This window comes from Nakaseomyces bracarensis, assembly GCF_045282275.1.
Source record: "Nakaseomyces bracarensis strain CBM3 chromosome Unknown Scaff2_0, whole genome shotgun sequence".
Lineage (NCBI taxonomy): Eukaryota > Fungi > Ascomycota > Saccharomycetes > Saccharomycetales > Saccharomycetaceae > Nakaseomyces > Nakaseomyces bracarensis.
This window is the reverse complement of record NW_027263961.1, coordinates 15,820-29,591: the sequence shown is the minus strand read 5'-3', so window position 1 is coordinate 29,591 and position 13,772 is coordinate 15,820. Positions and strand designations below refer to the sequence as shown.

Sequence of the window (13,772 nt, the reverse complement as noted above, 5' to 3'; positions counted from 1 at the left end):
TTTTTTTTAACGGGAGGCGACGGTAAGAAAGTTTTAAAACCTTCGAATATTAAGCAATGGTAAAAGGGAAAGTTTATGGAATTGATTCTTATTTCATCTATTGTTTACTAAGTTCTTTCTTAGCAATTACTACACTAAAAATAAAAACAACAACCAATAAACTACCAATCTTAATTTTTTTTGGGATAAACCTTCAAATAAGAAAGAGGCCTTAATAGAAAGAAAGAAGAAAAAAAAAAGCCCTACAATTAAATAAAGAGACTTTTTTTTTTGCCTGCAAACTGTTTTAAGAGAAATAATTTTATGCCCTCCGGCCAGTTGAATATACTCCAAGAGGAAAAAAAGAGACATAGAATAGCAATTGCTCGTGTTATATATATATTAGGTGATATAAACACTAAGAATTTGGAAGAGTACCACAGTGAGATTATTGAGATTACTGAACATTCCTCTCCTGTTGTTGAAATTGAGTTCTTGAAAAGATTACTACTGAAATTAGCTAGTGGAGAAGACTTGGATCCTACTACTTATAAACTTTTATTGAGTCAGGAACTAGAGAGGTTATCACTAAAGGACCAAGGGTATCTTGATATATTGAGAAGTACTGTTCTTGAGAATAGAGAATTTTTAGAAGAAGCAAATATCGGTCCAATTGAGAGCCATATAGACCAAGAAATTTTGCTGAAAAAGAAATTACAATTTTCCCGTATTTTCAACATCGACAAGCAATTAGAGCTAGCAGAAACAAGTAATATGAACTATAACGAACAATTGAGGAATATTTTACAGAGCGATTCTGCTCCTACGGATTTCACTAAATTATTAGTAGACATTTTCTTGGCATTAGAAGGAGAGAGTCTAAATGACTGTGTTGCCCTCCTACTATCAGAAGTACTATCTCCAGGGTCTCAAAATCTACAGAAACTTGATAAATTGCAACAAGAAAATGGTACTTGGTTTTCTCCCTCAAATATTAAAGAAGCCTCTGCCATAGGTAAAGATATTCACGATACACTGTCTGGTCTAGCCAAGGATGCCATTAATTGGAATAGAATCTTTAATTTAATGTCAACAAAATATTTCTTAAGCACTCCCGTCAAGGCTTCCACAGCATCTTTAAGTTCTTTATTCACAGTGTTGAATAACGGACCAGTCATCGATGAGTTTTTCAATTGTGATTGGCATGTTTCTGTCAAACTTCAATTGGTTGTTCTATTACATAAATGGTCAGTTCCAGATGGATGTTTTGACTTACTAAAAGCTGATGGTATCAAAAAGGTCTCGAACAAAGTAGAAAATACTAAGAATTCACTAATGTATCTAAAATGTGTTTCTAGTCTAGATTTGGAATTATTTTTGCAAAGAGACGAACTAGTTGACAATTCTATGCTACCAACATTCCAGGAATGTTTTTTCCAAGATTTCAGCTCTGCTCCAGAATACCTAACATTAGCATTAATCAATAACATGAAACATTTTAGCTTGTTAATAGAAAATACCAATACCATTGATGAAATTATGGTTGCCTTAGTAGTGCAAGTATTTGAAAAATCAACTAACTCTTTGGTTGACATAATTAAATCTTTAGCCAATGACCAAAAGTTACTACTTGAAGTTAGTGCTGCTATTATTACTACGAATAAGTTTAAGCTGATCGACTTCGCTAATATTCTAAAGAATGAGAATAAGTTAGACTTTGTTATTGACCATACTCCTTTCGATGATATATTTAAATTCCTTCCAAGAGCGATCAGAGTTGGGTGGACTGGGTTCAAAGATTACATTAATAAGCATCTTGACTCCAACAATTCGCATACGGTGATTGCTTATCTGGACGCTCAAATTAAAATCCCTGACACTGATATGCCACTAAAGAAATCCCAAAGCTTCGATCTAAAATCGTTGCACATTTTGATTAACTTTTTGAGAACCATTCCACTTAATGCCAATGATCAATTACTTTTCGAAAAATTGCAATTTTCATTGATAATTGCTGTTCCAAGATTAATTAATTTCGGGTATGATCATGATAATGTAATTCTTACAAGTGAAGATACCGGTCCGGTAAATAGCGATATTGAGAAAGAAATGCAATTACAGTTACAAAAAATGTACAGCGGTGAAATTGCAATCAAAGATGTTATTGATTTGCTGATTAAATTGAGAGATAGCGATGCCGCCCATGATCAAGACTTGTTTGCATGTATTACTCATGCTGTATTATCAGAGTCGAACTTTTATAAGGATTATCCATTAGATGCATTAGCTACTACTTCTGTTCTTTTTGGTTCAATGATTCTGTTCCAGCTTTTGCGTGGTTTTGTTTTAGATGTTGCCTTTAAAATTATAATGAATTTTGCTAAAGAAGGTATCGATTCTAAGATGTTTAAATTTGCTGTACAAGCTATTTACGCATTTAGAATCAGATTACCCGATTTCCCACAGTATTGTAAGGATTTATTACAAGAAGTTCCAGACTTAAAAACTCAACCACAAGTTTATCAGTCGTTATCTGAAGCTGCACATGCTATCGATGTAACTAAACCTCCTGGGAATGATACTTCCAAACAGCCGCTAGAATTATATCCGCTAAAATTTTTCGCTGTAGATGAACTGAAATATCAATATCAACAGGAGTCACCTCCTAAGGATTTAACTGAAAAAGTCCTGTTTATTCTTAACAATATTTCAACCGATAATTTGAAGAATAAAGTTTTAGACTTGAAAACTATTTTAACTTCCAACTACTATGCATGGTTCTCCAACTATTTAGTTAATCAAAGAGCCAAGACTGAACCAAATTACCATACGCTTTACAAAGATGTTTTGGTAAACGTTGAATCGGAAGCATTACATCAATATGTTATTAACATGACATTAAAACAATTATTCCTATTAATGTCAATAAAAGACACTAAAAGTATTGATAAGAAGCATCTAAAAAACTTATCGACATGGCTAGGTTGCATTACTCTCGGTGTAGATAAACCAATAAAACATAAAAATATAGCATTCAGAGAGCTTTTATTGGATGCTCATAAGGAAAATCGGTTAGAAATTGTTGTACCATTTGTTACTAAGATATTGCAAAATGCTAATGAATCAAAAATTTTCAGGCCACCAAACCCATGGACTGTGGGAATATTACGTGTTTTAGCGGAGCTAAACGAGAAAGCCAACTGGAAATTAAGTTTAACTTTTGAGGTTGAAGTATTATTTAAAACCTTAAAACTTTCCTTAAAGGATATCCAACCAACTAATTACTTGGAAAACTCGGATATCATCGAAACACTAACTGGTAATGTCGGCTCAGTGACTATTGAACAACAGCAAGTGGAACACCAAAGACAAATGGCAATGATGCAGCAACATCAACAACAAATGGTTATTTATCAGCAGAGGCAACAACATATGTTAAATACAACTAATTCTGTAAAGGAACCAACTAATTTCGGCGAAAACTATAATCAAAATGAAGGGCCATTTGTTTCTTTATCAGGATCAACATTATTTACTACAAGACCAGATATCAAGAGGGTGTTCCAAATTGCTCTCGCGAAAGCAGTGAGAGAAGTTCTGGGTCCTGTAGTAGAGAAATCAGCCAATATTGCTGTTATTACCACAACTAAGATTGTTTTGAAGGATTTTGCAACAGAAGCCGATGAGAATAAGCTAAAGGCTGCCGCAATCACTATTGTTAGGCAATTAGCAAAGAGTTTATCCAGGGCTACTGCCATTGATCCGTTGAAAGAAAGTTTACGTTCTACTACCCAATCATTACTACCTAACATGATGGGTCTATCTGCTAATCCTCTGGAAGACCTAGACATCGCAATTAATGACAATATTGGACTAGCCTTAAACCTTGTTGAGTTAGCTGCCATGGACAAAGCAACACAAGAATTAGGTGAGCAAATGATTCAAGCAATTGCTATACGTCGTTATCATAAAGAAAGAAGATCTGATCAACCTTTTGTTACCCCAAGCACTAATCCATATTCCCTTGCTCTACCAGATCCACTAGGAATAAAAAACACTGGAGTCACTCCTCAGCAATTCAAATTGTACGAAGAATTTGGTGCACCTGTCCCTGAGAATAATATCAATACACTTAACCAAAATCCACAGTTGAACACTCCACAGCCAGTTCAAAGTGAAACTAACCAAAATTTTCAACAAAATCTACCACCGAATAATACTAGAACTAATGTACCTGCCACTCAAGGCCAAATGCCTATCAGGAGTCCTCATGTTGTAAATAATGTTCAAGCAGAATTGGAACAAAATCACAAGATATTAGTACACTTAATGGACTCTTTGGTGGCTCTTATTAAAGATAATTCTGACAAAAATACAATTAAGGAATTAGGTGAAAAGAATCAAATTAATGCTATAATTTTCCAAATATTAACCTTTATTGCAAAAAGTGTTCAAAAAGATCAACTAGCTCTAAAGGTTGCGCAGGCAGTAGTAAATAGTTTATTCGCTACCAGTGAAAGTCCCCTTTGCCGTGAAGTACTATCGTTGCTGTTAGAGAAGCTATGTTCTCTTTCCTTGGTGGCTAGAAAGGATGTCGTTTGGTGGCTAGTGTATGCTCTTGATAGCAGAAAATTTAACTTGGCCGTTATCAAGTCACTATTAGAAGTCAATCTCATTGATCCTTACGAACTAGATACTGTCTTAGTTAAAGCCATGAACTCAGGAATGGAAAACTCTATAGACTTTTCCATAAAATTGGTGGAGAACACTGTCTTATCAGATAATCCTATTTTGATGAGAATGGATCTTATCAACACTATTAACTACTTGAGTAAATTAGATCTCCCCGAGGCTAAAGAGTTTTTCACTAACTATGAAAATAATAAAATATTACCAGTTGCTGGTAACGTAAAAATAACCAAAAAGGAAATGTACTTTCTAGTATTTACTGAGTGGGTCAAACTCCTTCAACGCGTTGAATCTAACGATGAAATTACACTTGCATTCATTCAACAAATGATGAACAACAAAATTCTGTCTGACAGTGATAATGTTATCGAATTCTTTAAAGCTGCTTTAGAACTTTCTATATTCTCTTTTAAGGAAAGTGATCCTACTGGAGATGTATTTATTTCCATTGATGCACTCAGCAAATTGGTTATTAAGCTACTAATATACCAGAACTATGATGAATGTTCCAGAGCAACATACTTGAACATGATTTTCACAGTGGTGGTACTTGTGTTTTCAAAGGATCACTGTGAAGAAAATACTACTTTTAATGAAAGGCCTTATTTCAGGTTGCTCTCAAATCTATTATATGATTGGTCACAAATTCGTTCACACAGCTTCTTAAAGGTAAAAGAGAACGTGTTGAGAAAGGACTTAGAGAAATTTGATGGTGAATTTTACAACATATTTGCTTCTTACCTACACTCTTTGCAACCATTTTCCTTTGTAGGGTTTTCATTTGCATGGGTTACTTTATTATCTCACAGAATGTTCTTGCCAGTGATGTTGAATTTACCTGAAAAAGCTGGCTGGAAAAACTTAATCATTTTGATTATCGATTTGCTATTATTTTTGGACAAATATACTAAAAAGAACTCTGTTTCTGATGCTATTTCTGTCATTTATAAGGGTGCCTTGCGTATAATTCTTGGAATTTCAAATGACTGTCCTGAATTTTTGATTGAAAATCACTATGAATTGATTAATGCTGTTCCTCCAACTTACTTTCAGTTAAAGAATGTCATCCTCTCGACAATTCCAAGTAATATGACTGTACCAAACCCATTCGAAAAGATGATTTTTATGAAGGATATGCCTGAATGTCAAACTGTACCATCTATATTTTATGATCCTGTTGCTGATTTGCGTAGTCTGAAGAAACCTGTTGATAACTACTTGCGTATTCCTTCAAACTCTTTGTTGAGAAATATTATGAGTGGACTGCATAACGATGAGAAATATATGAGAAATTGCGTTGGCTATGAATGTGTCACGGTTAATCAAAAGTTTATTAGAGCCCTAGTACTACACACAGGTATTGAGGCTGGTTTAGAGAATGAGAAGACGTCCTCCAATGCTATTTTCAATACCAAATCTTCCTATTATACGTTGTTGTTCAGTATAATGCATGAGGGATCCTTGGAAATTAAATATCAAGTGATTCAGGCTATTATAGAGCAACTGAGGTACCCAAATATTCATACCTATTGGTTCAGCTTTGTCATTGAAGAAATGTTCACTTCCACTAAATGGGGTGAACAACTAGATGTCGTACAGGAAATTATCTTACGTGCTCTACTGGAAAGGCTCGTGGTCAACAGACCACATGCATGGGGTGTTACAGTTATGATGCGTACTTTAGTGAACCACAAGGATATCAACTTATTGGAACTTAACTGCGTAAAGAAGATCCCAGAAATTGAGTTAATTTTCAGACAAGTAGTCAAACACTCCGAAGGCGCTGTTGTGATGGAGAACGCCTCTACAGAAGCCCAGTTACAACAGCATCCTATCAACGCTTGAGAATATCCATTACCCCATAATTGATATTCACACCGTACCTGCATTACCCGAAGTGATATATTTTATGTTGTCTTACAAAATTATAATCATAACCATATTTGTACACACTAATAGATAAAAAGATTGACCATTATAACTAAGTAATGCAATTACAACTGAAGTGTGATAGAAAATTCACAATGAAACTATTATATTTCTTAGTAGTACTTTATCATATTCTAACGTACGAGATATAGCATCAAGCTAGTATTGATGATATATAATATATCTATAAGATTAGTTGACATGTAGTAATATTATCGCAAGAGATGGACATGAAATAGTTACCCGGATATATCTGCTCTTCAATGTTCCCTTTCAGTTATATACACTTAAAAAAGGCTGAACCTGTGAGTATGGTAGAGGACACAATAATATCTATTATAAATCAGATTCTTATGTTTCTATCAAGTTACTGCTTCATATTTATAAGGGACTCACTGCATCTATTATTTTTGAAAGAGTTCATATTAGAAAAATGTGGTTTTTTAGTAAGAAAGGACCCACACCAAATGAATCACTCATCGGTGAAGAAGGAAAGACGAAGAGACCACCTAATACCGCTTTTAGGCAGCAAAGATTGAGGTCATGGCAACCAATCCTGTCACCACAGAGTGTACTGCCGTTGCTGCTGCTATATGCTTGTATTTTCACGCCTATCGGTGTAGGTCTGATATTAGGTGCCAAAACAGTACAGGATCTAACGATCAATTATAGCAACTGTGGTAAGGATGCCGGCACAGAAGATTTTACAGACATACCCAAGAAACTAGTGCATTATAACTTTAAGCATAAAGTTGAAAATAGGCCCAAATGGAAGAGGACAGTGCCCGAAAATGATGACGGCATGCCTTACTGTCAATTGAAATTTGAGATTCCGGATGAAATTAAGAATTCTGTGTATATATATTATAAATTGACAAATTTTTATCAAAATCATAGAAGATATGTTGAATCTTTTGATTATAAGCAGTTGTTAGGAAAGCCGTTATCGAAAGATGAGTTAACCACAGCTTGTAGACCTATAAGAGGCGAGGGAGACAAAGCAGTATATCCTTGCGGTTTGATTGCAAATTCAATGTTTAATGACACTTTTACTCCTACATTATTCGGAGGTGATGATGATACAGAGGATTTCCAATTGACCAATAAGAAAATATCATGGGGTATTGATAGAAAACGATTCAAAAAAACTAAATATAATGCGTCACAGATAGTTCCTCCCCCAAATTGGAGAAAGAGATATCCAGATGGTTACACCGATGATAACATACCAGATATTCATGAATGGGAAGAATTCCAAGTATGGATGAGAACAGCTGCTCTACCAAAATTCTATAAACTAGCATTGAAAAATGAGACAACTCATCTACCTAAGGGTACCTATATAATGCAAATTGGTCTAAACTACCCAACATCATTATTTGGGGGTTCAAAATCATTTGTTTTGACTACAATAAGCGCTATTGGTGGGAGAAATATGTCTTTAGGTGTGGTATTCTTAATAGTATCATGTCTTTCAGGTTTAATGGCTCTAATCTTTATTGTTAAACTATTCTTTCAACCAAGAGCAATGGGAGACCACTCTTTCCTGAAATTCGAGGATGAAGAAAATAATAGCACGAATGACAATGACCTTGCCTTACGAGAAATTCTATAGAACACTTTAATGAATTGCTCTTAAATAGATCACGTTAAATGCATCAGAAATATAGATTATCTTTTTATCTCTATGTAAAGGTATGAATATGTAATACTAGACTTGGAGTTTTATATCCTATGAGTGCATAAAACGATAAAATTAGACGTAAATTTGTTCTTTGTAGAAATGATGGATTTGAGGAATGTTATCTTGTTCCCACATATCTCTTTGAAATTTGAACCATTGCGGCAGATCTTTTTCCTGTGGTATCATTATACATATCGCATTAGATTCATCCTTATAATTATCTGGTTTATAATATTCAAATTGGCCCTGTTCTTTTTGCGTGAAAGAAAGTCTATAACGATGACCAAAGATACCTAGATTAGATGATGAAGTTGAAGTATCACTTATGAGAATATTATCCAGACGGGGAATGTCTTTGATTCTGTTTTTCTCTTCCGCTTCATCAATAATCGATAGCAGTCTCTGGGGAACTTCGGGTTCATCACAAAGTTCCTGCTCAGTGACTATTTCTACGTTTTGTGGTTTCTCTAGTACCGGTTCCCGTTTCCGATCATCAAGATTCATTTCATCAAAGGCGCTATCCAAAGTTTTCTCTTCTATTGTCTGTTCGATACGTATTGTTATCATCTCTAGAAATGTTTCGGCAAAATAACTTCTATTTTTTCCTGCAAATAGTCTGTATTCATTAATAATTGAGGCAATATTCCATTTTTGTATCTTTCGTAGTAAACCGACAACCAGGGAAGTTTTGTCAACAAGCAAGGTATTGTAATTTCCAGTATCCAATAGCTTTGTAAAGATTGTCTTTAAGCTTTTACTTTTTATCAACATCAAATCATCACTATCTGACAATCGATAACTTATTTCTTCCTTTTGAGGGGTAGTCTTCGTTTTTCGATCACCACTATCCCTGCCTATGTTACTTATTTGAGTTACTTCATTATTATCAGTTGTACTTCCTTGTTCTGTCTGTGATGAGATACCTTTATGTGTTACTAGGTTTGCGTGATTTTTCAGTGGTGATGCGACAGACGAGAAGTCCGCCATCTTTATAACACTCCATTCAATTGAAGACCTGGTGAAAAAATCCTTGAAGAACTTTGAAGGCTCTGTACCACCAACAAATATCACAGTCTTCAAATTCAATGCCTCTAGAAAGGATAGGTTCAAAGTTTCTACCTTAGAACAACGATAAATTCCTTCTTCTGCAATACCAAAACTAGCTGGGGGCACTAACATTCTTAAAACTTTTTTATTTTATTTATGGACACCCTTTTGCAATACTAATATATTCAGAAGTCTTTAATTTATTAGTATATTAGAAGCTCGGAAACCGTCTAAATATAGTGTTGTAATTACTTTTTGATTACTGTGCAGGTAATAATATCACCGTGATACTCTTAGCAAATGTCAGCTAGGACTCTGTCCTGAAGCAAATGAAAGCTACACCTATATATACATTGCTATTCTTTTTCTATTAATTACTAAACGTTTTAAAAGAAAGTGAATTATTTCAAATTTCATTAATTGCGGGATTCGGAATTTTTTTAATTCCTAGTGATTCATTAAAATAGTACCACATGACAAAAAAATATTTAGTGACTATAATGATTAATGATTATTCTGTATTTTATAGAGAGCGTTATAAGTATGAGAACAAGAGGAATATATTTACATTTATACTTTGACGTCAAGGCGGAGCCAGCTTCTCCACGGCGAAGATGTTAATGTTTGAACCTGGAGAAATATAAATGATTTATATGATACAGGAATTCCCCCAGGTATTTATTATATTTCTATCTAATAAAAAGAGCAGGGCTGCTTTCGCTGATTTTTTTTGTTTTGTTTATATCATGGGCTCAGACATGATGTTCTTTATGTTCCAATCCCTCTTTTAAGAGTTTATTTAGTTCACTCTTTGGCTCCACTCTTAATTGTTTGAAAGTACCTGTTTCAACAACTTTCCCGTCTTCAATCACAATGACCCTAGAACTCTTACTAATAGTTGATAATCTATGTGCAATAGAGATCGTGGTTAAACCTTCACTCTGTCTTCTTTGCAGTTCGTGGTTGATTATATCCTCACTCTTTGTATCAAGAGCACTAGTTGCCTCATCTAGAAGTAGAATGTCAGGGTTTTGTAAAAAGACACGAGCTAGTGCAATACGTTGTCTTTGGCCACCAGATAACTGTGCACCTCTAGGTCCGACCATAGTATCAAGACCTAGTTTTGCCGAATCAATAAATTTGTCACAATTGGCAGCTACCAACGCATTCCTCAGCTGTTCTGTACTTTTACCTTCCAATCCATAAGATATATTTTCTAATATTGTTCCATTGAAAAGTAGCGGTTCTTGTTGGACAACACCCAATTGTCTACGGTACTTTCTTAGGTTAAAGTCCGAAATATCGTATGATCCAATATGAATAGCACCGGAATTTACCTTATAATACCTTAATAATAAAGAAGATATTGTTGACTTACCGCATCCTGAAGCACCCACGAAACAGACGTGTTCACCAGGATTTATCTTGAAGCTTAATCCATTCAAGACCTTTTTACCTTCTCCGTACCTAAAACTAACATTATCGAACATGACTGGTAGTCCCCTAAACGATGCAGGAGGAGTTATACCCTTCGTTGGTGATATTTTAGGCTTCGTGCTTTGCAATTCTAGAACCCTCTCTGCAGCACCACAGCCTTTCATTAATTCAGAATAGAAACCAGACAATCCAAATATTGACGAACCTGTGTATACACTATACATCATAAAACTGGACAATTCACCTATTGAGATCGAAGCATCTGATGTCCCCACGAGTAATAGAGCCATCATGGCTATATTTCCTATCAAGCCTGCACTTCCAAAAAATAAAGCTGATACTACTGCCTCTTTGACACCAACATTAAAGACGCTTCTAACTTCAGAAGAATATCTTGCCAATTCTTTCTTTTCGCCTGCATATGCTTGTACGGTTCTTAGCGAATTCAATTGTTCCTCACTGGTTTTGGATAGCTCACCAACTTTCTCTTGTAGTTGTTTCGAAATTTTCTTAATTTTACTACCGTAAATCATAGCTAGAATACCCAACGGTGGAACCATCATTGTCATAACGGCTGTCAGCTTTAAGGATATATAACTCATCATTCCTAAACCGACAAGCCCTTGTAAGGTAGCTCTACAACCGTCTGATAAATTCGAGGTCACACTCTTCGATACGATAGATGCATCAGCTGAAAGTCTCGATATTAAGTCACCTACACGATGCTTGTCCATGAATGTGGCATCCTGTGACATCACGACTTTCATCGTTCTAGCTCTTAACCGTGCTACTAGCTTCTCACCTGTTACTTTCAGTATCACAATTCTACCCGAATTGGCTGCTGCACCCACGATAAACACACCACCAAGAGCAACTAAAAATTGGGTCTTAGTCATGCCATATATCAGAGTGTCCGGATGCGATACATGGTCTATCAATGTACCAATAACTGAGGGCACTGTCATAGTAACTGCACTCGAAATGGCTATTAAACCAACCGCCCCTGCAATGTATTTCCTCTCCGGTTTCGCCAGCTGTAACAATTGCTTCACCTGCCTCCAAGTCTGCAGACGAGGAGACTTACTACTGGTAGACGCAAACCGATGCATCATCGGACCATGCATCATCATCAACCGTGGCCCACTCCTCAAGAACATCTCTCGTCGATATTTTTGTAATTATTATTCCTAATTTACTAGTTTATGTTCTGTTTCCCACACAACGTTTAATCTAAAGTTAGTAAAAAAAATATAGTATGCAGTCACGTTTTTCAGTCAACCAATATACCCATTGTACTCCCTCGATCCCAATCTATCTATTAGCATCCCTTCATGAGCTCTAGTTTGAACAACTTGCCCTCTATAAGCAAATGAAAGCACCCAACCTCCAAGCTGATCCACTTCCACTATACGAATAGCCCCGTTACGTAAGCAGAAAGCCAATTTTTTTTTTTTCACCGTGAAAAAACAAAAATCGAAGGGCATCTCCTTCTGTTGCTGCCTGGAGATTTGGGGCGGGTGTATGGAGCTGGACAGTGGAAACTCATTTTAAAGATATTGTACCCGTCCCGTTATGAATGGTGGCTCTTGGAGAATACCCTTTTATTAAACTTGATCTTCTAGAAGGCAACAATGGATCTGCTACTGTGAATTCTTCGTCATATGATTCCTAACAAACTAGATTGTAAGTTTACTTCGTCGCCCACGGATTGTGGTCTGGGGTTAACTTAATGTTTTAAATGGCCTCATTTTGTATCCAGTGTGATGATTTTCTTTGAAGTAACAGTGCCCAGGAATTGCTATTATCGTAGTCTATAGAATTGTAATTTAATTCAAGGCCCATTATTCACACACACATCCACCCACACACACCCACACACACAGGGACGAGGGTGGAGACACCAACACACATATATACACTATTGTTACACCTTGAATGGCAGCTATAACTGCAGATATATATGTATTACCCGGTTATGATATGTTACTGTTGAACGAAAAGTTTACGTCTGGATTCATAAATTAATCGTATAAGGTTGATTCCTAGGCAAGCAAATATCTTTGTTATTCCTAAAGTGATGATAGAATCAAGTGTTTAAATAAGTTCTCTCTTATATGTGGATAATACTATCGATTATATTACTTTAATGAATACGTCTTTCGTGTTTGTAAGGTTTTGAAGCTGATGTAATTAGACCACAGGATTACCTCATGGAGAAGAAGAGTGTTTGTGTTTTTGTTGGAGCGATGGCACGGGGTCATGACTCGTTTGCTGATGAGTATGTAGACGACAAAATAGCCATATCCAACTACCCGCTCTCCGCCTCCGTCGCCTGCTCCAAGTTCTGTCATGGCGCAGAGGACGCTTGGGCCATTATATAATTTACAAACCCACACCGAGCACTCGCAAAATTAAACTGTTGCGAAAAGCAGATATTAGTTAAGTATGTATCCAATTTCTAATTATTTAAAACAATGTTTGTATATTAAAAGCCGTTAATGATAATAGCTAAATACGGATATTTACTTTTTGTCACTTCTTAGTCCTTAGTCTTTTATTTGAGAACTTTGTAGATGTTAGTAAGTACTCTCGTAATTGATAAATAATACTGGAAAATAACATACCCAGGTTCTAACTTGGATTGGAGTTAGATTACACCTTCTAGCAACTAACTCTCTTTCTTCCTTTGATAAGTACTGCTTCTGTTCAAATACCCGCTCCAATACTTCTTTAGTTCTCTGATCAATGTTACGTCTTCTATTCTTGGCTTGATATAATAAGGAAACAGTTTGGAGAAGTGTTTCCTTAGAAGCAGTGTCAACTTCTAGACCGTTAATGTACTGTTTTTCTATAAGTTAGTGATTGTCCTATAATAGTTCATAGTTAAATATCGACAACTTACCGATTGTAAATCCTCACAAGGTTCAAATAATACCGAGCATTGCTCGGTATTCTTTAAGATGTTGATACAATCTTCCCTTATATTTTTTAGATGTTGTAAGGACAT

The 13,772-nt window shown here is 35.5% G+C and overlaps 6 protein-coding genes across 6 annotated transcripts; 3 read left to right on the top strand and 3 right to left on the bottom strand.

The window, feature by feature from the left end:
- Positions 1–303: 303 nt before the first annotated feature.
- On the top strand, positions 304–6,513 carry CDC39 (CCR4-NOT core subunit CDC39; the record flags this gene model as incomplete). The annotated part of the gene is made up of 1 exon (XM_071050304.1): positions 304–6,513. One exon carries the CDS (start codon positions 304–306, stop codon positions 6,511–6,513), a length of 6,210 nt encoding a protein of 2,069 aa, XP_070908550.1.
- A 517-nt stretch (positions 6,514–7,030) lies between these two features.
- On the top strand, positions 7,031–8,212 carry CDC50 (aminophospholipid translocase regulatory protein CDC50; the record flags this gene model as incomplete). The annotated part of the gene is made up of 1 exon (XM_071050303.1): positions 7,031–8,212. One exon carries the CDS (start codon positions 7,031–7,033, stop codon positions 8,210–8,212), a length of 1,182 nt encoding a protein of 393 aa, XP_070908549.1.
- Positions 8,213–8,353: 141 nt separating this feature from the next.
- Positions 8,354–9,460, bottom strand: OCA4 (Oca4p; the record flags this gene model as incomplete). Its single annotated transcript, XM_071050302.1, has 1 exon — positions 8,354–9,460. The coding sequence occupies one exon, from the start codon at positions 9,458–9,460 to the stop codon at positions 8,354–8,356; it is 1,107 nt and encodes a 368-aa protein (XP_070908548.1).
- Positions 9,461–10,080: 620 nt separating this feature from the next.
- On the bottom strand, positions 10,081–11,922 carry MDL1 (ATP-binding cassette permease MDL1; the record flags this gene model as incomplete). The annotated part of the gene is made up of 1 exon (XM_071050301.1): positions 10,081–11,922. The coding sequence occupies one exon, from the start codon at positions 11,920–11,922 to the stop codon at positions 10,081–10,083; it is 1,842 nt and encodes a 613-aa protein (XP_070908547.1).
- A 1,053-nt stretch (positions 11,923–12,975) lies between these two features.
- Positions 12,976–13,146, top strand: RNJ42_00130 (uncharacterized protein; the record flags this gene model as incomplete). Its single annotated transcript, XM_071050300.1, has 1 exon — positions 12,976–13,146. One exon carries the CDS (start codon positions 12,976–12,978, stop codon positions 13,144–13,146), a length of 171 nt encoding a protein of 56 aa, XP_070908546.1.
- A 195-nt stretch (positions 13,147–13,341) lies between these two features.
- HMRA1 (Hmra1p) lies at positions 13,342–13,772 on the bottom strand (the record flags this gene model as incomplete). Its single annotated transcript, XM_071050299.1, has 2 exons — positions 13,342–13,605; positions 13,668–13,772. 2 exons carry the CDS (start codon positions 13,770–13,772, stop codon positions 13,342–13,344), a joined length of 369 nt encoding a protein of 122 aa, XP_070908545.1.